We start from the raw sequence: 26,913 nt of genomic DNA on the forward strand, positions 1-26,913 counted from the left end.
AACATTATAGCCGATTGCTTTATTGATACTGTATTATGAATGAAAAGTACAATAGGTGCAGAATCCGGGCAGTTTGACTCTTGCATATTGAGTGCACACAAGTGAAATATTTCAAGATACATCAACACCCATTTCCCCCTTCCCCACTCCCTCCCTGCCATATAAAACTTGAGCAGACAATAATACATATGACAAAAACAAAAACATGTTTAAAAAACAACAAATACAATTCTTCCCTTCATTTAGTGCAGAGGCAGCTAGGTCCATCACCAAAAGTCTGAGCCTTTGCAAACAGGCAGGATGAAATGCATGAAGCTCTTTATGGGACAGTAAGACAGTGGAACGGGTTTGGGGAACCATGCTCAAGTGCTGTGAATTAGCACCAGAGGTTGGAAGAAAACAGACCAGTATGTGTTTCAGCAATATTTGTATGCTTGTTTTTAAAGTGGGTTTGGCCCCCTGCCAAAAAAATAAAAACCCAGAACAAAACACTAGTTTGTAAACCATAAATGCCCTAAGAATCAGTTGTGTTACACCAATAAAGGTATTTCACCTGACTCCTAACAGGCTGTGCTCAGACAGTCTTCTAAATGTTACTCTCATGTAAAATGTTACTCTCTCTTCAGTAGGGGTGATTTCCATGATTACTTTTGTGGTATTAGAGCAACCACACAAAATCAGTTACACTTTTGCTCACTGCAACAGAAGGCTTGAAGACACCCATACTCATCACTCACTCCAACATTACATGCCTTGGTACAGATTCTGTAGAACTCTTGGGCCAGCAGTCTGAACTGTATTGCAGGTCAGTATTTCCCAAAGAACCTAGGTGATGTGAATAACTGAGCGTTCCATATGGTTTAGTTGGAATACCCCAGAACTTGATCACATTTCCTTGGTTGCATCGCCAGTCACCACTAGTTTTGTAGAAAGCAAAGCAGAGCCCAATGCCTATGCATGTTTAAACTTGGGGAGGGTTTACTTAAGAGTAATGAGGCTTATCCCAAGTATGCATGCATAAGACTGAAGCCTTAAAGAGTGAATGCAAGCCTAGAAAAGAAAGCCAACCAGCTAAGACACTACACAAGTTCTGATCATGTTTTGGGAGACACCTTGTCCATATACTTCCCATACAGTTTGGGGTTGGCTCTATTCAAGGAAAAAAATCAGTGTGGGCACTCTCTCAAAAGATATGCCTCTCTAGAGTACACTGAGAGTTTGAACTTCCTGGGATTTATTATCCTGGAATTTGGGCCTAACATGTTGATTACTTTGGCCTTGAATCTACATTTGCTTTGTTTTTCAGAAAGTATTGGCAAAGCATGTTAAAAACTCTTACCTCTACCAGGTACAAAGGTAAATGATTACACAAGGTGGAGGGGGAAAAAACCCAACAGTGAGAGGGGCAGTGAACCAGCTTGCAAGACGCAAATGTTCCAAAGCCAATTTATAAGCATACACTTTTCTTCATGGAGTACTTTCTACTACCCCTCCACCCAATGTTGGCTATTAGATTACCCACCACCAGCAGCTGAGAAGGACTGAGGGATGTATTTCACTTTATGGACATTCCACTGACTTGGACAAATATGCCATAAGCTCAAAGCAAGCACATACTTAACTGCTTAACCTCTGTTACGAATATTACAAAAATGAGCCCAAACTGTATCTAAAATTCCTTTTGCCCTTTCATCACTGTTATGCCTTAAAGAAATTGATCCTCCCTGGCCCTCTCTACTGTAGCATATATAGAAAGATAGAAAGGCAACTTGATACTCTTGAGTATTTTACTTATCAGTTTTTTTAAAAAGGGGGGCAAAGAGCTTCTAAAAAAAGGCTTTGTATTGGATTTTTTTTTTAAAAAAAATCTTTTGCTTCCCTCTCACCCCAAGACTTTTTAGCTGTGCTACTTATTTTCCTTCCTTTATAAATGATCTGGGAGTTTATTGTTGTAGTTTGCAGTGCCATTGAAAACTCAAGCCCAAAGGTTTCATGGCTCAAGACTGCAAGGTTAACCATTTCAAAACAGGTAACACTTTAAAAAAACACCTACCCTTTAAAAAAAAACACAATTCAAGTAATCTTTGTTTTTTAAAAATGTACAGATATACATATAAGGCAAAGCAGGTACAGAACTGATTAGATGTCCCCCTTTTTTCCTAAGCAATTGAGTATATATGGTATGGGTATTTGGTTTCCCCTGTCCTTATGGTTCATAGATGAGCTGGGTGATTGATTACTGAACATTTACATTTTTATATCACCTTCTCCACACCTCTTCAGCAAGCCCCAAGCTTCAATCAAAAGAATTAGTTTTCAAGTTCCCATTCCTGATGCATCAACTCAGATTCTAGTTTTGCATCTCTGTGGATAAGGAAATCTTAAGCCTTCCTGTGCCTCAAGTATTACGAGGCAGTGAAGAAAACCAACCTTTTCTTCAAATGTGTTATGTCACCTCCCTCTTTCCCCTCTGGAGCTTTTGTACTAACCTTCCACCCCACACACATACACTACTTCTCCCTCCCTTCTAGCTAGGAGAAGGAAAACGTGATGTTTTAAGTGGTTATTGCTACCCTTGTGGAATGGCACAAGAGAGCCCTCAGAAGAATTGCACCTTCCCCTTCTGACAGGGAAGAAGGAAGCAGAAGCCCCAGCAAGATAAGAAGATGGTCAATTGTTTGAGCTATTTCTCCTAATAAGGCTCATTTGGGCAACAACTATCTATGTTCCTGCAAAACCTGATAAATGTGAATAGTCACTTTCTGAAAAAAAGGCATCATATGAGAGATAAGATTGCAGGAAGAGACAGAAAATGGAAAAAGAGAAAGAAAACCTTGGTAGGAGGATGGTGGTGACCCTCATGCTGCAAAGGCCAATGAGTGCTCTATGTACAGTGATTAGTTCCATGGAATAGAATCAGGAAACTCACAAAGCACACGCATGTGCCTTTGCAGTTGGCATGCTCTAGGTTCTGGATATCAGAGAATGTGTGACGGACACAAGAAAGAAAAGTTCTTTTGATCTAAAATGCATATAGACGTATTTTTGTGTTTCTGCATGTGCGTACATTTTGTGTATATGAGTGAAAGGCAATTAGCTCATATGGTCATGACCAAGCTATATTTCAGAAGAGAAAAAAAGAACATACTTATCACACTTTCCTAAAACGAAAAGCTAAAAAATTTCAAGTTCAGTATTCGAGATCTTGTCCTTCCCACCCCACCCTCTTGTAATTTTCTGGGTTTGTTTCCCCCTTTCTGACTTACATTAGCACCAAAACAACATTTAAACATTATAATCCCTCTTCAGTTACTACACACACACAAATGGTCCCATTAAAAATAGTGCTTTTTCTGCCAAAAAAAGTTATATATAATATATATTTTATATAATTCAACTAAATCTGTGGCAAATGTGCAATGCAGACGCCTCCTCCATTAAAGTGAACCTGTGTTCACACACTCTCACTTCATCGGTGATTTTAAAAGGTGCAAGTACATTTGGAATTGTGTAATTTAAAAAACTGGTTGGCCTCATCATCTCTTCTCTGGCTTTTAAAACTTGCCAAAAGAAAAATAAGTCTCAAACACATACTGCAGACTTATGATTCTGTAAAAAAAAAAAAATTAGTGGGATGAAAATGAGGCCAAAGTTTAAAACCATCAGATATCCCCCCTTTGAATTTTATTGTCAATACAGACATAAATTGGGCTTCTTTCAATATCATTCTCTTCTCTTGCTCTGTCTTCATTGGTTGGTATACCTATAGACTGAAAGGCAGTGGCCCAATATTAAATAGTTCAAGTGCCTTAACTGTCCCTTTTAAGTAAAGGCTGGAAATGCTGGGTAGGAAAGGAACAAGAACCAACAAATAAAAGACTTTAAAAAAAATATTTAAAGACAATGCCACAGAAATGCTGCTGCTGCCACCGCCGATGTTGTAATCCTGTTTCTTTCTATGTCAGTTGTTTGGTGTTAATGTTGCCCCTTGTGGTTGCTCCTTGGTTGAAAGGGCGTTTGCCCTCACCCATCCACCTTGGTTTGGGAGAGAGAAAAGGGTGGGGCCAGGCCTGCGAAATAAAAAATAAAGAATCCATTTTGGAAATAGTTTATCACAGTTCACTTCTGGCTGCCCAAAGTTTCTGAGGTGGTTTGCACAACAAGAGGCTTCTGGGTAGGGAGGACAACCAAGGGACGATGAATCTTGGACTCCTCAGACTCTTGCAGTCCTTCAGTTTGCCATCGATACCTGCGGGCACGCAAGATGTTGGGAACCCCTCTTTGAAGGCGCTGTGAGCTTTTCTTCTGCCATACGTCATATTTCGAGTACTTTGCATGAGAGGGCTTTTGAAAGGTATCCTTAAAGGAAAACAGGAAGAGAACTGGAAGTGAGAAGTCAGTAAGATGAGATAATGAAATAAAAAGGTTAAATTCACCGTAAGAACATAAGTGCTCTGCTAGATCAGGCCAAAGGCCCATCTAGTCCAGCATCTTGTTCTCACAGTGGACAAGATGCCTATGAGAAGCCCACAAGCAGGACCTGAGTACAACAGCTTTCCCCCTCCCTGCAATTCCCAGCAACTGGTGTTCAAAGGTATAGTGGACAGTACAAACCTGATCAGCTTTTTGCCTTAATGTCAAATTATTATATATCCTACAAGGTGCAGTGGCTTGTTTCATTAATTGGTAACAGCCTGGCCTTTCTTCATTTGGTTACTTTACAAGGTTTTGGTATTCACCATAGCAAGATCAGTGTTGTACTTTTCCTAGCCAGTTTTTCTGACTGCCTTTTTCATGCCTCCCTAAAGTATCTTATGCTTGTGTTTACCCATTCCAGTCTGGGTTCAGGCCTGGATATGGGACTAAATCAGCCTTGGTCACCCTGATGGATGACCTTTATCAGGAGGACAGGGGGAGTGTAACCCTGTTATTCTTACTTGATCTCTCTATGGCATCCTTCTGGGCCAACTTGGTGAGATGGGTATCGGAGACACTATTTTACAATCCTACCTCCAGGATCATTTTCAGAGAATAGCATTGGGTGATTGTCTTTCAGCCCCTGGCAGTTGTGCTGTGGGGTGCCGCAGGGCACCATCTTGTCCCCCATGCTGTTTAACATTTATATGAACCCCTTGGGAGCTGTCATCAGGAGATTTGAGGCAAGGTGTCAGCAGTATGCTGAAGATACCCAGCTCTATTTCTCTGTAACATCTGAATCGGGAGAGGATGTGCAAGCCCTGGACCAGTGCCTGGACTTGGTGGTGGGCTGGATGAGGGCCAATAAACTGAGTCTGAATCCTAGCAAGATGGAGGTGCTGTAGGTTGGTGGTTCCCAAATTCAGATAATTGGTCAGTTGCCTGCTTTGGATGGGGTCATACTCCCTCTGAAACAGCAGGTCCATAGCCCATAGCTTGGAAAAGTTACTTTTTTGAACTACAACTCCCATCAGCCCAATCCAGTGGCCATGCTGGCTGGGGCTGATGGGAGTTGTAGTTCAAAAAAAGTAACTTTTCCAAGCTCTGCATAGCCTGGGGTGCTCCTGCATCCATCTTTGCCACTAGAGGCCCAGGTGACCTCAGTGGCTAGGAGTGCCTTTAACCAGCTTTGGCTGGTAAGACAGCTGTGGCCGTTTCTAGACTGGGATAGCCTGACCACTGCTGTCCATGTCCTGGTAATCTCCAGGCTTGATTACTGTAATGCACTCTAAGTGGGGCTGCCCTTGAGGTTGGTCTGGAAGCTGCAGCTGGTGCAAAATGTGGCAGCTCAACTGCTCACTGAGACAGGGTATCGCCATGTCACCCCACTGCTGAAAGCACTGCACTGGCTGCCCATTAGCTACTGGGCTAAGTTCAAGGTACTGGTTTTGGTGTACAAAGTCCTATACAGTTTGGGACCAGGATACCTAAAGGACAGTCTTACCCCTTATATACCCAGTCGATCACTGTGCTCTGCAGGTGAGGGCCTCCTGCAGATACTATCTTATTAGGAGGTCCATTCCACACAACATAGGAAGTGGATCTTTAGTGTAGTAGCACTGACCATTTGGAATTCCCTCCCCTTAAATATTAAGACAGGCACCATCTCTGTTATCTTTTCAGCATCTACTGAAGACCTTCCTCTTTCAACAAGCCTTTTAAGTAGAAACCTTATCCCAGTCTGTGTTGGAATTGCTTTTTCAGATGTTTTTAAAGTGTTCTAAAAAAGATATTTTTAAAGATGTTTTGACTTTAATGTATTTTAAAGTCTGGTTTTGTAACATTTTAGTGTTTTGTTTGCCGCCCTTAGCTCCTACTGGGAAGAAGGGAGGGATATAAATTTCAGAAATAAAGAAATAAACAATGCTGCATTAAACCAGCAGCTAAATTGAGCTGGGAAGGGCCATCTCTTCCCTCACCCTGCCCAAGAACGCAGGTGATCTAAAATACAGAAATCTTATCTACACTCCAATATGCATCATCAAATCTGCTTCTTAACTAAGGTAACATTCCAATCTTTTGTTAAAAGCTTCATATAAGGCAGGCTATAGTGACATGCATGGTTGCTTCTCTTGTAACAGTTTACACATGAACTACATGTAAAGATATAAATGCATGCATACATCTGTCAAAACAAGTACTGGCTGCTTGTGACAGGAGTCCCTCCTTATGATGGGTCTATGCGGTAGAAAACACACACTAGCTCGAATTAACCTCCCTGCACCCACAGCAAGCCAGTGGCAGAGAAAGGCAATGTTAGGCATTTATTTATTATTTCTACAAATGTTTATGTACCGCTATTCATAAAAGAATGTATCAAAGCAGTTTTCAATATATATAAAGACACGATAAAACTGTATGAAAGTTAAAATCAGAAATCATTCACTATTGCAGAAAGGTATCTTCTCAAGTGTCTCCATAAGCCTGGTGATAGAGACAAGTTTTCAGTGGGAGTTTAAAAGGCAGAACCAAAGGTGCCTGCTGAATCTCTATTGGCCAAGCATTCCACACGATTGGGCCAATGATACTAAAAGCTTGATTTCTTGTTGTTGTCAAATGAGCCTTACTAACCCAGAGGGCAACCAATAATGCTCCTGCAGAAGATCACAGTGATCAAGCTGGGATACAGGGGTTCAGGTGGTCCCTAAGATACCCTAGTCCTAAGTTGTTTAGGGCTTTGTAAATTGGGGAAAAGACCTTAGCTCAGTGTTGGAGCATCTGCCTTGCATGCAAAAGGTCCCAGGCTCACTCTCCTGGTAGGGCTGGGAGAGACTCCCTGCCTGACACCCTGGAGAGCTGCTGCCAGTCAGTATAGACAATGCCAAGCTTGATGGACCAATGGTCTGGCTCAGTATAAGGCAGCTTCCTATGTAACACAAGGACCTTAAACCATGCTCAGTAATAGATGAGCAGCCAATACAGATGCTTTAACAATGGTGTCACATGTTGTTGGCCATGTGCCCCTATCAGCAGTCTGTCCACCACATTCTGCACCAGCTAGAGCTTCCAAACCAGGTCCAAGAGCAGCCCTATATAGAGCACATTGCAGTAATCTGGCCTTGAAGTTACCAACACATGGACTATAGTGGTCAGGCTATCCTTGCCTGGGAACTGCTGTAGCTGGCGAACCAGACAAAGCTGGTAAGCAGCACTCCTGGCCACAGAAGACATTTGAGCCTCCAGTGATAGAGATGTATCCAGGAGCACCCCCAAGCTATACACCTCCTCCTTTACAGGGAGCACGACCCCATCGAGAACAGGTAACTTGCCTATCTCCTGGACACGAGAATAATCCACCCAAAGAACCTCCACCTTTCTAGAATGCAAGCACAGTTTATTGGCATTCACCCATGGCATCCAGACAACAATCCAGAGTGTTCACAGCTTCTCCTGATTCAGATGTAATGGAGAAAAGAGCTGTGTGTCATTAGCATACTGACAACACCTTGCTCCAAAACTCTCAATGAGCGCTGCCAATGGCTTCATATAGAAGCTAAATAGCACTGGGGGAGGGACAGTAACCTGTGTAACTCCACAGCATGAGTGCCAGGGGGCCGAGGAGTACTCACCCAGTGCTACTATCTGAACACAGCCCTGTAGGTAAGAATGGAACCACTGTAATAGGGTGTCCCTGATGCCCTTCCTGCTGAGTTGGTCCAGGAGGATACCATGGCTAATGGTATCAAAAGCCACTGAGAGATCGACTAGAAGTAACAGGGTTGCACTCCCCGCTGTGTCTCTCATAAGAAAGGTCACCCATCAGGACAACCAAGGCTGGTTCAGGTCCAAAACTGGGTCTGAACCCAGACGGTGGCACATCTAGGTAGTCAGCCTCATCCACAGTTCCAGATGTGTGTCAGAAGGTGAGCTTATTTTCCAAGTGTAGATCTTTGTGTAGCCAAAATGGCACCAGCCACGCACAGGAGGGAAGCATCAGCAGGCTTGGGGGAACCCAAAGATTTGTGGAGGTAAAAGATACACCTCTAGAAAAAAGCCTAAGTGGTGTGAACTCCCCCAAAGCATCCCCAAAAGTGCTAGGTATGCTCAATGGCCATGGAATACTGGCTTACTGTGTGCATGCATGTACGGAGATGGAAAACTGGAGAGGAAGGGGAATGCAATGGAGTATCCTGGAAGAGGGCAGGACTGGCTGGCTCACTGGCACCCTAAACGGGAGCACTCCACACTACATTTTGTTGCAGGTCACACTTGTGTTCACTGCCAGTAAAATCCTATGCAGGTTTATGTAGAAGCAAGTTCCACTATCTTCAGTGTGCATAGGACAGCAAGAGTGATATGCACATTTACTTGGGGGCTCATTCAACTCAGTGAGGTTTATGTCCAAGTCAATATGGCTAGGAACATACCATATAGCAAGATAAACTACTGGTATCTCTACTGCTCATCAGAAACTGGATTATTACTTGTTCTCTCCCACCCCCATCAATTTCTAGACCTTTTAAAAGATCTGTTTGAGTGCAAGACAGTATTTACACCTCATGCAGAGATAAAACTATTTTGCTGTAATTGCAAAAGCAGCAGATGATAAAGATAAGGGTCCTGTAGTCCAGTGGGATTTCCCCGCTTAAAATGCATCTTATTACTCAGATGGTATCTTCACTTACCTTGTTTAGTGCCGGTAAGGCTACAAGAGAAGATGAGAGATCTCGCTCTGATTTGACAGATTTTGCACAGTAAGTTTCCAAAAGATTGAGATCACAGCTCCGGAAGCAGCACTCCTCTACTATGCCACGGTTGAGCCTTCCTCTGTTTCTGCCCACAGGCCTACCTGCAATGGCAGAAATACCATCTTAGGTGATAGCACATTTTCCAAAAGCAATCCTGACCCTGGCAAAGAAGCAGCGGATCCAAGACTGCATCCAGGCTCCGGTGGCTCGTGCTGGCCAAGGGAGAAGGTGAGGGCAGGATTTGGCATTTTTTTGCTATTGTATTGTATTGTATTGGCAAGACACAGAAGTATGTGATGTTGCAAAATAAAAAAACTCCTTGTTCTAAGCTAGCCCTGCACAACTTGACCCAGTGATTGCTGTCTGTTAAGAACTCACTAAACCTCTTTTTTGTTGCCTTCTAGGGACGATATGAAGGACAGTGAGGCTCACATGGTTTATACGGACTGTGTTTAACTTGCTAGGTGCAGATCTGTTCTAGACACGTAGACAAATATCAGAGTAACCAGTGGCAAAATTGGGCAGCGCTCCTGCAGCTTTAACTGCTGCACAGAAGGGGGCATTTCAGCAGGCGTAGCTTGTCTTGCAAGTGCCCCTTGCTGAAATCCTCTCTTTCTCACAACTGTTAGAGGCACAGGAGCCCCATCCTCTTTTGCCTCTGGCCACTCTCAGTGTTGCAGGCAACAAGTTCTTTTCATTTCAGTGAGCTTCAAGATGTTAGCAAGGAGACCCTTAAGTCTACCCTGAAACATGTAAAACTTTCGTCAACTGTTCTGCAAGTCAAAATATAATGCCCATCAGGATCTTTCGTGAGAAATTCCAGCATGCTTTCTATTACTATTACTGTCTTTCTGCCCTGAAATAAATTAGCGTTTCTATATCTATCATCAACTGCTATTTTCTCTTTCATGGTTACTGCCACTTATTTCCTAGAATAGGCCACATTATCCATTTAAAGAACTGGACAGAGATTTGACTGTCCAAAATTAATACCCTTCCATCCAATGCAAGATTCCTACCTACACCCCAAGGGAAATAAAGCAAACAAGGATATTACATATTAAAACTATATCTAGACACAATGGATGAAAACAATGCATTTCTAGTTAAAAACAAAACAAACCCAATAGGCCTGATTAGTTTGAGCATTCATTCCAGAATGTAGTCATGTATACACACTATCAGCCGCGAGTTTCCCAATAGCTTAGTCTGTGATGCAAGAGACACATGCAGACAAACTTTGAGATCCTGCTGCTAAATAAGGAAGATGAAACAAAGCAAGCCTATGGCAGAAGCACACAGTAATAGTACTTAGCAATAATATATACAACTTTCAAATGTTCAGCGCACATTGCTTGTTCTAGTTTAACAATCCTCAAAGCAACCCTGTAAGGCAGATGTCAGTATTATCATCCCCACATTGCCAATGGGTTGAGGCTGGGAGGGAGAATGGGTCCCTTAAAGCTACCTTGTGACCAAGATGAGATCCAACCCAGGGGGTATCTTGTTCACAGCTTACATGCTTAGGTACTAGACTCCTATACCAGCTCTCATCAGAGAAGAGGTGCCTGCTTCCCGATTGGTGCAAGGAAAGATCTCTTTCCCTACTGAAGAGGTTCTGTTGGGGCCCCTTGCAGGAGGAAGTCTCCAATCCAGAGATTAGTCAGGCTCAGGCTTGCTAACTTTCAGCAATAAACTACATCAGGCACCTTTAGTCCATTCACTGTCATGCAATCATTTGAACTTCCTCTTGGGAAAAGAGCCAGGAGGTCACGTTCAGCAGCACATACACCCTCTGCATCCTGCACCCACAGCAACAGACAAGAGATGTGGCCACAGTGGCTAGACACTAATTTGTTTCAGAATCAGAGTTCCCATTGCCCATTTGGGGTTTTTTTGCCTCCCCTTTTTTCTTTTCTTAACAGGAATTGCAACTGGCCTATGTTGTCTTTGTAAAGCTGTCTGGGGTTGCAGAGCAAATGCACATGCGTGTACCAAGGAAGAAGTGGCTTGTGTATGCATGAAGCATGTAGAGACTTACGTGCCACACGTCTGAATAATTATAAGACGGAGCAAAACTTGTGGGGGCCCCTTCCCTCACACACCCCTACAACCACTTCTGTCTGATCAATCAAGGACCAAGTCAAGCGGAAGAAGACTTTGGGTGTAAACAATCCTCTTTTCCCCTGTCAAAGGAATGTGGGCACCGACAAGAGGGCCTTTGTCAGATGGCTGGGCAGCAGCAGCCATTGCTCCAAACCCCTCCCCCAAAATAGCTTCTCTCTGCGCCCCCCCTTCTTTTTCCTGGTATTATTCTGAGGGACACACAGAGAGAGACAGAGAGAATGTGCTTTGTCAGCATAAGTGGCTGGAAAGAGCTAAATTCTTATCAGCTGTTGGAAAGGAAGAAACAGGAGCTGTTGTTTACAGAAATCAGACGCCTCTTCTCTCCTACTCCATGAAGGAAGATTCAGGTCTTTTCCAATTTCTGAAAGAGGTTTTTTTTTTTAATTGGTGGTGGGGGGAAATCCCCTCAGAACTGGAATAATGTATTCCAAGCATTAGCCACTGTTCTGCATCCTGAAATGCCAGTCATTGTCCTGGATCTGGGGCCTATGGCTGATGTTGGAAATCAACAAGAAAATGTTACTTCTGCAGCATCTCCCTTAATATGTCTGCAGTGGTTTGAGTGACTTTTTTTTTTTGCAAATGTTGCGTAAAACAAATATTAATTAGGCTTCTTGTTGAGCATCTGTGTCCTAGCCCTGCACAGTATTTTTAGCTCATCAGCCCCCTCTTCAGAGCTGCCACTGGCTTTCCCACCCCCAACAAATAAGAAATGGTAGTTAAAACATCTGACAGCCAAACTCTCTTAAGGCTCAGCACAAGCCTGACTTCAATAGGGCTATGATGAATTGCCCCAGCTGGGCTCCTGACCTTTGGGGCTTTCGGACATAGCAGTAAGATTAAAGAGCCTAAAAAGCAACTTCCCTTCTAAAAGATTTTCAAAAGAGACCTCACACCACCTACTTCAACATGGGAAGCAGGGAATGGTATCTTTCGATGCCAGACAGGACAACGATTTGCACAGCGTTCTTGCTATACAGACTCTAGTAGAGAGGATGATTCCTGTCTGGTTATAGCAGACAAATATTAGCAGAACTTTTCATGCTGAACTGAAGTGCTCCAACATAGCTATTCTCCATTCTCTTACTACAATAGTTAGGGATGGGTGAAAATTTCGATACAGTTCGCATTTTAAGCAGAATGTATCAAATTCGCACTTTCCGAATCAGTATGAGAACCAAAACAGCCATCCTTAGAAATGTGCATTTATTAGAATTTTGTGATGCAGTTTGCCAACTAAACAATATTTACAAAAATGCATATATGAGGGGAAAGTGTGCATAAAAATGAATATCTGAGTGAAAATAACATGCAAAAATGCATTAGATAACGAGGTGGCTTGCAAAAATGTGTACCTTTGTTAAAACTGCTTACAAAAATTTGTTTTTTAGGAGAAATTCACACTAAAATGTTGGAGAATTTTCATGAGGATTTTGTTTTTTAAAAAATGCAAATTGCTGCAGAAATGGGGAGAACGGAATTTAAGATTGGAAAAATGAGACATTGAGAGAACTGAAATTGACAGACATTTCTATCCCTAAAAGTAGCACACTTGGACTTCACTGAGCAGCACTGTATATCTTGTATCCTTGACACCTTCCCCCCCACAAAAAACCTTGTAGTTTCATTGATGATAATTCTAGCATGATTTTTATCCAGTCAGGCAAGCACTGAGCTCAGTCATCTCTCTTTTTAAGAAGTCATCCACTACCATCAATCCATGCAGTTCCAAAATACAATGCTAATGATGAATGTGCCCTCCTTAGATCTGGGTTTTTTTCCCCAGACACCTTCTTCCCCAACGCATTGAAAAGAAGCTATAAGAGGGTGGTGAGGCCATGCAGGCTAGCCATTTCCCCACTGTTCACAAGTCTGGCCAGTGTGTGAAAAGGCACATACAGATGTACCAGGTAGAGCTCTTCCAAGTGAGGGGGCACCCTGATTGTTTTTGCTATCTTTTTCATCATTTCCAATACACCATGAATGCAAGACTGCCACAGAAGCATAGAGATGGAAAAATGCAATACAGCTAGATTCCCACATAACAAAACCTTTGTTTGTTAATCATGTGTGTGACCGAAAAACAAAATGCTTTACAATGGCCTTGGATAAGTTACTATCTCAACTTTAGTTTCTCATCAATAGCACATGATGTCACTTAGTGATTGCAAAGATGAAAGAACGAAAAGTGGCACACAGGTGCTCCAAGATAGGAGCTAACTTATAAAAAAACACCCTCCCACTAACCCCCATATCTTGTGCACTGGAGGGACTTGTTCTTGGGTAAAAAAATTCCTTGCTTGTTAAAGACTTCTCATTGAAATATTGGGTGATGATCTAAAAAGCTCGGTTTCAGGGATGGTGGTGTTATTTTTTAATTTTATATGGCTATCCACCAATAAAATTTTTTTTTGCAAGGTAAAGAGTTGAACTCAGCATTTCCCCCAATCATCATTTAGATATGTGACTAAAGAAATCTAGTGGCTATCTTCAGGCAGCTGTGGCCAGAATGCAAACCGCTGTTCTGAAAATTATGCCAACTTGTATTCACTTCCGGTCACTTCAAAAGTATAACAACTATGTACTGCACTAATGTTGATATTATGGAAGGCAATACTCCATGAAATTCTGAACTAACAGGAAACGGTCCTAAAATCCTAACAACCTGACTCTACAAAGTTTTTTTTAAAAAACACGCCAAGTCTCATTGTTCCCCCTTCCAAGAGTAGAATTTAATTTATTCCAGATTACACATTATGATGTAGAAACCAGCATTTCTAAATGTAAGTGGCCATCTTGTGCTACATAATGGGGTTGCTAAATTAGTTTAAATAAATGTATGTTTCTAAATCAAGCAACATCTAGATAGCCACAGGTTCCCCACCACTGTGGAGACTGAGATGTTTGTGTGCTTTGGCCAAATTCAAGGCAAAACCAACTAAACTTTGCTTTTGCTCAAATATAACTCTGATTCAGAATGGCCAGGTAACTCCCATTCCCAGCTTGGGTTAAGCAATTTAGCTAAAAGAAACACAAAAAATAGGCATAAAATGAGATGGGATTTGACCTCATAGTTTCTTGAGCTTCTGTCTCTCCAGCTATCAGCAAAACAATAAAGGACAATAAAGCAGGAAGTCACCACTAGTAGTATTACCAGGTGTAAACATTAGGTGGGGACAGAATTGCTGTAACAAGAAAATGAGTGCAGGACAGCGAAAGGACTAATAGTACAATCCTATACATGTCTACTCAAAAGTACAACCAAATTTAATGGGGCTTACTCATAGGTAAGTGTGTACAGCACTGCAACTGTAATGTTTAATGAACCTCAATTCTGAGGGGAAAACTTGCAAGTTATATATGATGAATGCAGGACTACTTGTGTTACAAGATCATATGACAAAATTGGTATAGTGCAGTAAATAAGAGCTTGAGCCTAGAAGACTCATTTTAGCCTCAAACTAGGTGTCTTAGGCAATCCACTTTTGGCTCACCTCCCATTAATATGAAAATAACACTGGCCTACCTTACAGGGCTTTTTGAGGACTGCCGAGATGGTATTTCATGTATCGTTTTTCAAAACTTGAAATACACCATATAAATGCTAAATTTTATTACTGCAAGCATATGTGCTGGTCTGAGTCTGTGCCCCCCCCCCAACAATGCCACACATCATCCCTTTTATGTACAAGAAGATACTTACTGAAGTAAAAACCCCGGTCTCCACAGACGAATTGCAGTGTGTCCACTAGCTCTCCACCACAGAGGGTTTCAGGAGCACCATATGCAGAAACAGAATCAACTGTGTACGCCAGGAAGGTGAGCACGAGCAGCAGGATCCGCCTTGAGGTGCACATCTTCTGCACCTAAGGGACACACATTTAAAAGCATTAAGAATGAAATTGTTCCTTCTATGTTATGCAGGCAGCTATGGAACAGCGAAAACAGAACACAGGAGCAAAGTAGAAGTGTTTGAACACCACAAGTGACTTTTAATGAGTTCCTGATGACGGCCTCCCAAACTGTCTGCTAAAAAGCAATGCCTCCATGCCGATCTGAGAGGAAGTTTGGAAATTCAAATGGGAAAGGGAACACCCGTCTCAACTATTGCAGCTCCCTGTGGATGGATTATCAGCAAGCCACAAGTGGTCAAATATCAATGACAAGATTGACAATGGATTTTTTAAATTTATTTTTTGTATACCAACCGCCATAAGAATAGGACTATATTTAAGCAACACACATTACAAATACCACGGAACAAGGATGGGGAACCTGTGGCCCTCCAGATGTTGTTGAAATGCTAACTCCCGTCAGCCCAGCTAAGACAGCCAATCATCAGGGATGACAGGATCTGGAGTCCAGCAACACCTGGAGGGTCACAGGGTCCCCATTCTTGTCATAAAACAAACTGAAGAAACCAACATAACAAAGCTTCCCTTCTGCACTGCAGTCACTTCTGTTAACCTTGTAAAACCTGAAACCAGGCACTGAACATGTTTTGTTGTTCTACTGAAAGGCTCAGGGCCCAAGAATCAAGCCAGCTACGATGGAACTGCTACCTGTATTCCCACCCAGGAGACTGTAAGAGATTGTCTGGGTATTGAGCCTGTGGTGAGAGAAGCCAAACTATAAATGCTTGGCTTGCCAAAAAGGGGCAGGGGGCAGAAATGCTACAAATTTCTATGACAAAAATGAAGCCAAGGTACACAGTAAATAAGTTGTATTTCTTTACCATGCATATCATGCTAAAAATGACTTTACAAGGACAATCTTATAGCCAAATGAACAATGAGAAATATAAACAATAACATTAACAAACAAAAATATATTAGCTGCACATCAGTTAAATACAAGGAATGTATATAATTGCACAATGTATATAATTGCACAAAACGACTGTATTCTGATGATAACAACTGTGCCAGCCAGATGTGTTCTAAAGATGATGACTGAGCCAAACACATTTTGACTTACAAAGTCTTCTTCAGCGTTATACAAGTAAAGAGGGTCATCTCCTTGTACATAGGCCCAAAGGGCATAATCATATTTGTGGTATGCTGCAACAAGTTTCTTTTGAAGATTAAAAAAGGTTTATTGCTCTTCTAAAGTGACTCCTAATAAAAAGAAATATAACAGCAATTTGTCTTCAAAAAAACAAAAAGCATCATTTATAACTGGTTGCTCCTCCAATTGCTCAGTTAAATCAGGACACCTTCTTAGTCAACAACAAGTTTTAAAACTGAAGTCTTCTGACCTCTTAATTAAATGTTACATCCCTAATTTCTAGACTATTGCTCCGAACCATTTTAAACCAGACATAACAGTCTTAGGAGAAAGTGTTACAGTTCTTTGGAAGGGCTAGCTAATGTATGGTCATCATTCACAACAGTACAAGGCAGGCAGGGTGACCTTTTGTAGAGTTGGAATGAATCCCACTAGTGATCTAGTTCAATCTATTCTTGGCTTAGCCCCAAACTTTCTAATGTGACCCCAGACAGAGTCCAAGGCCAGCTTTCTATCCATTAATCCATACTACCTATCCTGGATTACTAACTTTCCAGTAACTTATAGTCTGCACAGTCCCCAGTGGGAGATGCAACCTGACTTTCTATGGCAGTTAGCAGTCCCAGAAGGATGGAGGGAGAGAATAAATTTGCTGTACTAGGCAGGGAAAACACAGTGTTGGCTCAAAGGTAGTTTTTAAATGATATACCAAACAAATAATTTGATTTGGTCTAGGATCAAGTGTGTTTCATAACATTCAGCTTAAAATGCTCTTTATACCCAGCATAAAAAACCACTAAAAACTCTGTGTGTGCATCAACTTGTAGGTCATGAGAACTATTAATGAAAGCAGTGTCTTTGTAGTATTTTAGGATCACAACTAAGCTGGTCAAAAGATAAATATATTTGTAGTTATTTTGGTACAACATATTAACCGTTGAAGCGTTCCCCTATTTTACTTCTGATATAGTCTGGAAGTAGCACAAGGAAATAATTTAACACGTACACACTACCAACATTCTGCTTATGTTAATGGTTAGAACTGCAATGAGTTTAGTCTAAACCAACAGAATTTATCAGTTTACAACATGTGTTGATTTGATTTTCTTGCATTATTAGAGAACTGCTGTGATTTGGCATGTATTATTGTTTGTGATCATTTGTATGACTAAGGAGTCTTTCTTAGTGACTTTTGCAAACATAGGGAGGCTTGGCTTTCTTAAAGCAATTTAAGTACAAACTGGCAGAATCAATAGTATAGATTTAGTCTGTCCTATATTAATTCTAGAAGATGACATTTTGCAGACTGTACAGGCTTTAAAATAAATAATCAGCCACAACAACCAGTAACAAGCTGTTTACAATGCACTGTTTTAGCATTTTGTTGTGTTCTCCCACAATACAGATATGATTGCTGGTAATTTTTCCCCTTCTGCCATCTTTCTTAAAGAAAAAAAAGCAGATATTGTTGCAAGTAGAGATCTGTAATCAGGGTCTCCTGTGTTGTGGTTTGATGTTTTTAAGTACTAATAGCAGCCATGGAGTGGGGGAAGAATATAAACTGTGATACCAGGGAACAGAGGGCTTAAGCCTTTTTCTCTGTGCCATTCTCCCAATTAAGAACAACTCCCCAAATCTGCACCACAGGGCAAAGCATACAGGTACCTGTAGGTGCAGCCACCAGTATGGACTGGATTTAGTTTTGGGGATACCATACACCATCTTGCTTTTCCAAATGTTCATAGTAATATACCTGAAGTCAAAATCCTATGCATGGTGGGGGACACCTCTCCACAGGTGGGAAGACAAGCATGTTTGTCAAGCACTTTCCTCTGTGGCTCCCAACTGCTCAGTGACAGGGCAAATAAGCTCCAACTCTGTAGCTGAGTAGAGGGGCAAATTCTGCCAGGTGATCCCACAGATCCCTGTGAGCTAGAAGTAGCGATCAGTGCTCCCTAGCATTCTGTCCGTGTTACCTGTGCTGTATCAGATGAAGCAGAATTTCTGCTGATCTACCTGTGCATTTGCAACACATCTCGTAGGCAGCAGAAGCATGTAAGCTGCAGCTTCGTGCAACATTTGCTAACAAGGTTTAATGACAACCAACAATTCCAACCCCCAATTAACTTCTGCCTCATGGGCAAGCCTCAGATAGTTAGTTTAACCACTTTGTCATTGACCCTGGTCACAGTCAATTTCTCACAAGCAGTTGCTCAATTCTGACAAACTCTGACTCAACAAGCATGTGTGTTGTCCAGGAAGCCTCAGATCTGAAACCTGTATCTTGAGGTTCACAAGTTCTTGTGGGAGTGGGTGAGGGGAGACCATGATAAACTCCACTACTCTATGCCAGGGTCTGCCAACCTTCATGGGCCCATGCGCATATCTGCATGCCAGATAAACTATTGTGGGCACCAGATTCATCACAACTAAGTACACACTGCAACCTATTCTATGGGCTACAACAGAATGCTTCTTTCAAGCCTAACTTTGGGGGAGGGGCAAGAGGGGCTCCAGAGAAGGCCTCTGTGGGTCCTGCACATGCAGACACCATATTGTCAATCCATGCTCCACTCTGTGAGGTCACTGCTAAGTGGGATCACTGCAACAGCAACAGGTAGGTGATGTGGCATTTCAAAAAACTTTTCATACTAACAATGCATACTCTGTCACACACAGACCACATAACAATATCTTGGCAGCATTGCTCTGAAAGATAACCACATAGAAAAATGCAAGTGGGGGGAGATGTGATCCGAAATTAAAAAGCCATTTCACCAGCACCAGCACCGGTTCTGCTACCTTATCTCCTCCATCTTTCTTTTGAAGTGGAACTAAGTCAATGGTACTTGAATATGAGCAGTCCAAGAGCTCTTCCATGGCTCTAGAATCCAGATCCCACCCCATTATTAAACCAGGGAGCTAACACACACTCAGACAGCCACACAGAGACAGCTTTAGAGGAGGATGCAGCTATTTTGTCAGCAGTGGTAGTAATACGAGACACCTCCCAGTTCTGGGGTGTGAAAAAACCTTTGAATTTTCTATCAGACTTGAAAATATCTGCACTTACAAAGCTTTAATGTGTCATGTTCTCTCTCCCTCTCAATACATGATAAAGCCACTTCCTTCCCGTTGGGCCAAAAGTGAACAAACAAGGTACACTTACATTATTTTGCTGGTGGCTTCAGACAGGGAAGCCATCACTGAAGCATCCCGTAATACATGCTGCGCAAAGGGAAGGGTGGTACATTGTAACCTAAACCACCATCAAAATGGATGCCTATGTGATGCATCCTGTGATCTCTCCTCCCACATTTAATTGCTGGCTTTTCAGATGCTACTCAGTTATGTTCACCTTGGGTGCTTCCCTCCCCCTCCCCTTCCTGCCCACCAGAAGCCAGTGTAATAGGAAACCAGTCAGAGGACAGCAAGAGAGCAAAAAATTAAAATAAATGCTTGTTTACAGGGTGCTGAACTCCCTGCTCTTGCTGGCTCTCATCCCCAAAGAAATCTTCTGCAAACAGTCTTGCATCTCGGTGTTTACTCCACAGGAATCTAGAGACAATGGGGCAGGGGAGATAACAGAGGCTTCTTCTTAGCAGGCTTAGCAGCCAGTGTTGCTGTGTGGCCTACTTGCCGCCAGCTCTCATACCCCACTCCCAATCCCAGCAAACCTTATGATGCTAAGTCAGGGGTATGGTGAGCTTGCGACCTTGCAGAGGTTGCCGGACTCCATCTCCAATCAGCCCCAGCCATTATGACCAATGATGAGGGATGATGGGTGTTGTAGTTGAGTAACATCTGGCAGGCTATATCAGGTTCTCAAACCCTGCCCTAAAAGCACTCAGATCCAAACCCACACCCCACTCTCTTTGCTGTTCGGGCAACTCTGGGGAACTAGTTGTTCAACACAGGTAGGGGAAAGGGTTGGAATCATAATAAGCAGCTTGGTAGGGATTCATCTCCAAAGATGATTGGCCATAGCTTGTCACATGCCTGTATTACAGAGATTTTAATCTTGTGGATTTGTTGTAAGCGAACATGCATGTAAAACTATCGCGTGTGGACAAACGAAAGGTGAAAAAAGCACAGGCAAGTTCTTTCATGCATGTTTGAGAGCACCTTGATAGCTAGTCCTGCCTTTTAGGAATGGCACGTGAAGAGGAAAACAGGTCACACATGAACATTCCTCAGTAGTACCTGTATCTCTCTCTGGGTTGCTTCATGGTTTATGGTTCTACATTTTTGAATGATTTCTTATACAACTAACAGTGCAAACCAGTATTTGTCCACTCAGAAGGAGACCCCATTAAGCTCCACGAGGCTTAGTCCCAGCAAAGCAGGTTTAGGATTGCAGCCTCATTGCTTTCCTAGTGCATAAGTACACTAACACATTCCTTTGCTTTTTTAAAAAAGGGGAAACAAATGGAAGCTGTTTGCAACAAATGTTCTCAAAAGACACTGCTTTAAACAATTACACTTTAAATGCATTCAACAGCTGACCTTTAGACCTGCTGAATCTCAAACACATGCTCCCCATCAATTGAAATTGAACCCTTGTTGATAGTATTCTGGTCTTATACACTGAATAATGAGGGAGTAACTAGATGTCATGGGCCATGGCTCATGTGCCAGAGAGCGAGTTGTGCCAAATTCCTATGAAACAGTTTCCTATGAAATACCTGATGGAAGTACTTCTGATTTCCACGCTCAACTGGGAACAAAATGGAAGAAGCAGGGTTATTTTTTAGAAGGGAGCACAGATAGAGAAAAGATTCTGTACCTTCCTCCCGCCTGTCCATCCTATGTTTAAAGGTGTCTCTCCGTCCTGATTTTTGTAAAATATGAATGGCAATGGGATCCTTCCTGACTCACTGGCCTGCTGCAATTGCATCTAGTTTGCCCCTTAACTTCTGTACCAATATTACTACAATTAGTTAGACACAGTAGTGTAGTGAGAAATTCAGAAGTGAAGGGTCCCTTCATCATACTCATGCCACGCCCCCTTGCTTGCTTTCCATCATCATCTCCACTCCTCAATCCTTCCCACACATGCCTTCTCCCACAACAGTAGACTCCCTAGGAGTCAATCAGAATGAAAGGGGAGTGAGTTAGCTACTGAGAAGAATTTTCTCAGTGGCTGAACCATCTTCCCGATTGGCTACAATCAACAGAAAAGGACAAGGATGCATGTTACAAGATTCTTCTCAGTGGCTAATATGCTCCCCTTTCATGCTGTTTGGTTTACAGGACTCTGGAGGCATAGGGGCCCGGCTGGGACCTTGTTCCCAAAAAAGGAGAGTCTAAGACCCCAAATGACTACACCCCTGGTTAGACACACACGCAGGACCTGCAACAAAATGTAGTAATGTGGACTGCTTCTGTTCAGGTGTCCAGCCACTCCCCTTGGCTTTCAATTCCCCCCCCCCATTTGTCAGCCCTCTGAGCATGCTCTGTCCTCATTGCACTGTCCCACACACGCACACACCTTTTAGGCTGTCTTCCCAAAGTCCCTCCCACCGAAAGGCTGATTTAGCTACATAAAGACTGGCATTTGGATAATTGAGTTTCCTCTGTGTCTGTGTTGCGCACACGTATGCACACACACACATGGTACAGGAAAGAATGTTTCCATGTGTTACAGTAAAAAACAGCTGTGAGACAGCTGTGCATTATTAGCATGGGAACATACAAGACAAGACAAGAGGCACATGTTTACTTTTATTATATATGCCTCGATTTATGTATGTTGGAGTGTGGGATTATAAAGGTTCACAGCATAATCACGTAACCCAAAAGCAAAATGCCAATAATTGGAGGTCTGACTTATGACTGCTGCCTGCAGCTGACGCTTAAACTCTAGCTTTCCAAAGCCATTTTCCTTGTCACCTGCATTTTGAGTAAGAATTGCCTCCAGGCAACCAGGCATGAATGTTTTTGTGGTTTGGAAGCGAGTGTGCATATGTGTATCCTTTCAGGTAAAAAATGTTGGGAATCATCAGTGTAGGCATTTGTGAATGTCTCTTAGAAGAGGTATCCCTCCTCTCTCACAGCAAGGAAAGCCTCTTCTGAGATGGTACTTGGTGTGACACATGCATGCATCCTCTAAAGTGTAAAAGCAAGATCTATGGTTTATTCATATGCAAATTATGCAGCTTTAAACTGCTTTCAAGCCTGTTTTGGCATTAAGCAGTATATAAATTAAATAATCAAATAAAATGAATATAAATCACATAATTCATGGACTAACATTTCACTGAGTGACAGCTCTACTAGCATGTTTTGTGGACTTATTTCCAAGACTGCTTCATCAAAGTCAGAAAGGGAGGACCAGTGGCCCTCCAGCTGTTACTGGACTCCAACTTCCATCAGCCCCATCCAGCATGGCCAATAGTCAGGGATGATGGGAGCTGTAGTTCAGGAACAGTAGGCAGTCCACAGGTGTCATATCCCTGATCTAAGAGCTATATAACAGGCCTTCTAAATGGCATGACGGAAACGCTGAAAGCAGGTACTGCCAGAAAAACATAGGATTTATTTATTTTGCTTCCAGAGGTGGAAAGTGCTGCCTCTAAAGTGGGTGGGCTCTCCCAATGCCAACACAAAATCCTGAGAAGTGCATTCATAATTTGATTGGCACCAAGTAGGCCCCTCTGAGCTGAGTTCAAATATATGTAGCTTTTCCTCCCATAGAACCCCCCCTCCCTCCCTCTCTCTCCCTCTCTCCCCCCCTCTCTCTGTGTGTGTGTGTGTGTGTGTGTGTGTGTGTGTGTGTGTGTGTGTGTGAGAGAGAGAGAGAGAGAGAGAGAGAGATACACACACAAAGCAAAATGCAGCCATCAGTAGGGTCTGATGCTATTTGGTTGTACCCAATACTAGCCATACTGAAAACAGGCCCATTGAAGTTAATGGGCATGATGAACTCTGGTGTTCAACCCAGAGGAGGGGAGGGAGATTTATTACATTACATTTAAAAAGGAAACAATCTTGCTTAACTTTCTAAAGGCATCTGGCAGGAGGCAGGGAAAGGAGATTTAAAAGTCAGTCTTCAGTTTTAACTTTATTTTCTTCCCCTTTCTGCATTTGCTTCCAAAAGCTGAAGTAAATGAGAGAGGGGAATGCATCTCTCCCAAGTTGCAAGCAAAGACCAGGGTAAGGTGGTGTGGACGGGCATGTGGTTTGCCCCAAAACACATTTTGAATTTGCTCTTTTTCCAGGCAATGCACAGCTAACCCTCCCAGCCCCTTAAGACGAAACTCCCTCCTGTGGAAAGCCTCTCCATTTTTTTGGCCTCCTCCTCCTCCCTTCGCCTCATGCTATGATGAAGCAGGCTCTTGCCTAGAAAAGTTCTTGGCTAATTAAAACGGCTAGTCAAAAAGCTGCCACAGCACTCATTTTCAAGATGACAACAAGAAGTTAAAACACCAGCCATTTTTCCTCCCCTCCTACTCTCCACAGGCAATGTCTCTGCTGTACCCAATCCACAGAGAGCTTAAGAAAATTTTCACACCATAAAAGACAAGTGCTTTTTGGCTGGATCGGATGGCAACTGCAAAGTCCCATTGATCTCCTTGAGCTACTGGAGATCACTCAACAGGTTTATTCTGCCGAATGTCCTTCTGGGCAAACCATAGGTAAACAACTTTTCACTTTAAATGAAAGTTACAGGGAAGACATTTCACCAGAAATGAGGTTCCAGTTGTATATCCCTTTTTCCCACCACCCTTAATGCAGCAATTCAGCTATCAACATGTTGTGCCAAGGATGGCTAAAGTCTCTTTTAAATAACAACAACCTGAACAACTGTTGACAAATATTAGTGGTACCAAAGTAAACAGTCATATCCTATATGCAGAGCGAAGTGCCAACCTGAGAGCTTGAAGCATCACTCCCCCTCCCACGAGTGTCTCAATTAAAAACCATCAATGCCTTTCTTTCCCCACTCTTAGCAGTCTAAGCCATGCAGATTAGGAACCCCGTGATAGTACTACTGGCTGAAATCAGTTCAGAGACACATCTGATGGTACAGTATTAAAACTACAGTTTCCTCGTGTGCCCCAAATCCCTCCTGCTTAGCAGACTGCTAAAACCTTTCCAAGATTCTCAAAAACAACCCCTCCAGGGGAAAGCAGTTGGAAGAGAAGACAGGGAAACAATAATATATTTTTAAAAATCCATACAAAATACAAGGCCATATGCCAACTCTCATTCAGTTTTTGGCTTCATTTTCCAGCCCCCCCTCCTCTGAGTTTTCATTCTTCAGAGACCTAACATGCTGTAGTGTTTTTTTAAGAAGTCAATTTAATAACTGCCTCGGCTAAGCAACTATGCGTTCTTCACACAACATGCACAAGTATTCAAAAGTTTTCCCTTCTCCATGCAGCTTGAGAAAAGCAGGCAATAACTTTGTAATAATAATACAGCTTGGTGTTCCATTCAGCAAACCAATACATGACCTTGCATGTCCTTAGGCAAAGAGATGCTATCCAGATATCCAAATCACATGTAGGAGACCAATGCCTACTTCATCTGTACGGGCTGCAAATATACACTCCATAGATAAATACAAAGCTCACCTTTGGCTTTCCACTTAAAGGTCCACATACACCTTAACCCAGCCTTTCCCAACCAGTGTGCCTCCAGATGTTGTTGGATCACAACTCCCATCAGCCTCAGCCAGCATTGCCAATGGTCAGGAAAGATGGGAATTGTGGTCCAACAACATCTGGAGGCACACTGGTTGGGAAAGGCTGCCTTAACCTGATGATTACCAGCTATTCAGATTTCAATACACCATCAATACAATCAAGACAGTCAGCAAATAAGAATTGTTCCTGGGTGACTTACAGGTTAAGAAAACTGCAACAAAGAAACAGGGCACACTTTTCCCCCCCAAAATGAGTTTCTGGCCAACACCAGCGCCCTCATTCATAAAATTCAAGCAGTGGGGAGTAAGTCTTGTCTCCAATCTCTCCTGACAAAACTAAGTCTCTATGATGCATACACCCTGCCCCTTTCCCCTAAAATTGTCTTCCATTTCATCGTTCTCTGGGTATAAATAATCATACAGCCCCAAGTTCTTAAAGTGCAGCAACGCTCCCAGAGCTGGGAAGTTGTAAAGGCTGAGAGAGTGCAATCCTTGCGGGAAGTCAAAAACACTGAATTCTGACCCATCCCTTGAGGTCCCTCTAGTGTCAACATGTGAGTATTGCAATACGGGGGACAAGGTTTTTATATGTGTATTCCGCAAACCCGAAGTCTACACACACATCGAAAGGGGAAAAAAAGTTTTTTTGGGGGGGGGGGCTGGGGGGAGAAAGAGAAGCTCTCGCTCCGTTGTGTTGGTCACTTCTGCAGTCTAACTTTTCTTGAAATTGCTTTGCTATCAACCGCTTACGCTTACACAGACATTGCGGGACGCAAAAACGGCCTCACAAAAAAGGTGTGCAAGGAGGGGGGGCGCACAAGTTGTTCGAGGCAGAGTGCTGAAAGTTGCGGGTTTCAAGAAAAATATCCCTGCCTCTTAGGAAACGAGCTAAGAAACGTTAAAAAAAATTAAATAGAAGACGGACTCCGGACTCCCGACTCTCTCCCCCCCCCCCGACTTCTGATATTTGCTTCCTTTTGCAAACTGCGTCCTTCTGTGAACTCAAGAGCACGCGAAGCGACAACAGCGAGAGAAGAGAGAGCGCGCGCAAAAGTAACAGAAACGCACAAATGCGTGGCAGCCAGGCGCCCCAAAAGCCTTGCTCTTTTCGGAGAGGAGTTGTTATGATTATTAAGGGATGCTGCTGCTGCTGCTGCACTTAACCGCCCTGCACCCTTCCCGTTGCCCCTGCCCGCCTCCGTCCGATTGCTTTGGAGCGGGAGATAAGTCCAGGACTGGTTTGCTTTTTCCCTTACCTTTGAACTGCCACAGCTGCTCTCAACTTCTTGTGTACAGATTTCGAACAAGGCTGGATGGCTGTAGCATTCATCCATGTGGCTCTGCTCTCTTGACATTGTGAGTCTGCTTTGCTGGATTTTCTGGCTGTATTTGGTATAGCAAGTCCCTTATCTTTTTTGAAATATATAGATATATGTATGTATATGTATATATTTAAGAGGTTTTCTTCTTCTTCTTCTTCCCTTTGCAGCCTCTTTGCTTGGGTCTTGCGAGGCAGGGCTGGTGGGGTTTAGGATCTCCCAGAAGCAGCTATAGTCTCAATTAACTGCTCCACAGCTGAGGAGACAGAGTGAGAGTTTCACTGTCCTTTCTTTTATACATCCATCCAATGGGCATGCTCAAACTTCCAGCCACCAAGGTAACTCAGCCAATAAAATTGCAGAGGTTATCTAACCCCCCTCTTTCGCCCCCTCCTCTCCTAACCTCCTCCCTTTTAATTTTTTTAAGCTCTCCTGAGACTCCCATTTGGAAGACAAAAAAAAAAGTTTCAATAGTATGGTTTCCCCTCCCCACACATAGAAAGGAGGGGAAAATGTGAAGGGTGGGCTTTCCCTTACAGTCAATGCTATGTGTGTGTATATATATATATGCGTGTGTGTGTCACACAATATATATATATATATATATATATATATATATATATATATATATATACACACACACACA

The 26,913-nt window shown here is 42.7% G+C and overlaps 1 protein-coding gene across 1 annotated transcript; it reads right to left on the reverse strand.

The window, feature by feature from the left end:
- On the reverse strand, positions 1-26,539 carry IGF2 (insulin like growth factor 2). Its single transcript, XM_061610159.1, has 4 exons — positions 26,205-26,539; positions 14,995-15,157; positions 9,102-9,265; positions 1-4,359 (listed from the first exon to the last, which is right to left on the reverse strand). The coding sequence occupies exons 1-4, from the start codon at positions 26,301-26,303 to the stop codon at positions 4,120-4,122; spliced, it is 666 nt and encodes a 221-aa protein (XP_061466143.1). The 5' UTR covers positions 26,304-26,539; the 3' UTR covers positions 1-4,119.
- Positions 26,540-26,913: the final 374 nt, after the last annotated feature.

This window comes from Rhineura floridana, chromosome 2 (genome assembly GCF_030035675.1).
Source record: "Rhineura floridana isolate rRhiFlo1 chromosome 2, rRhiFlo1.hap2, whole genome shotgun sequence".
NCBI classification, from domain to species: Eukaryota; Metazoa; Chordata; class Lepidosauria; order Squamata; family Rhineuridae; genus Rhineura; species Rhineura floridana.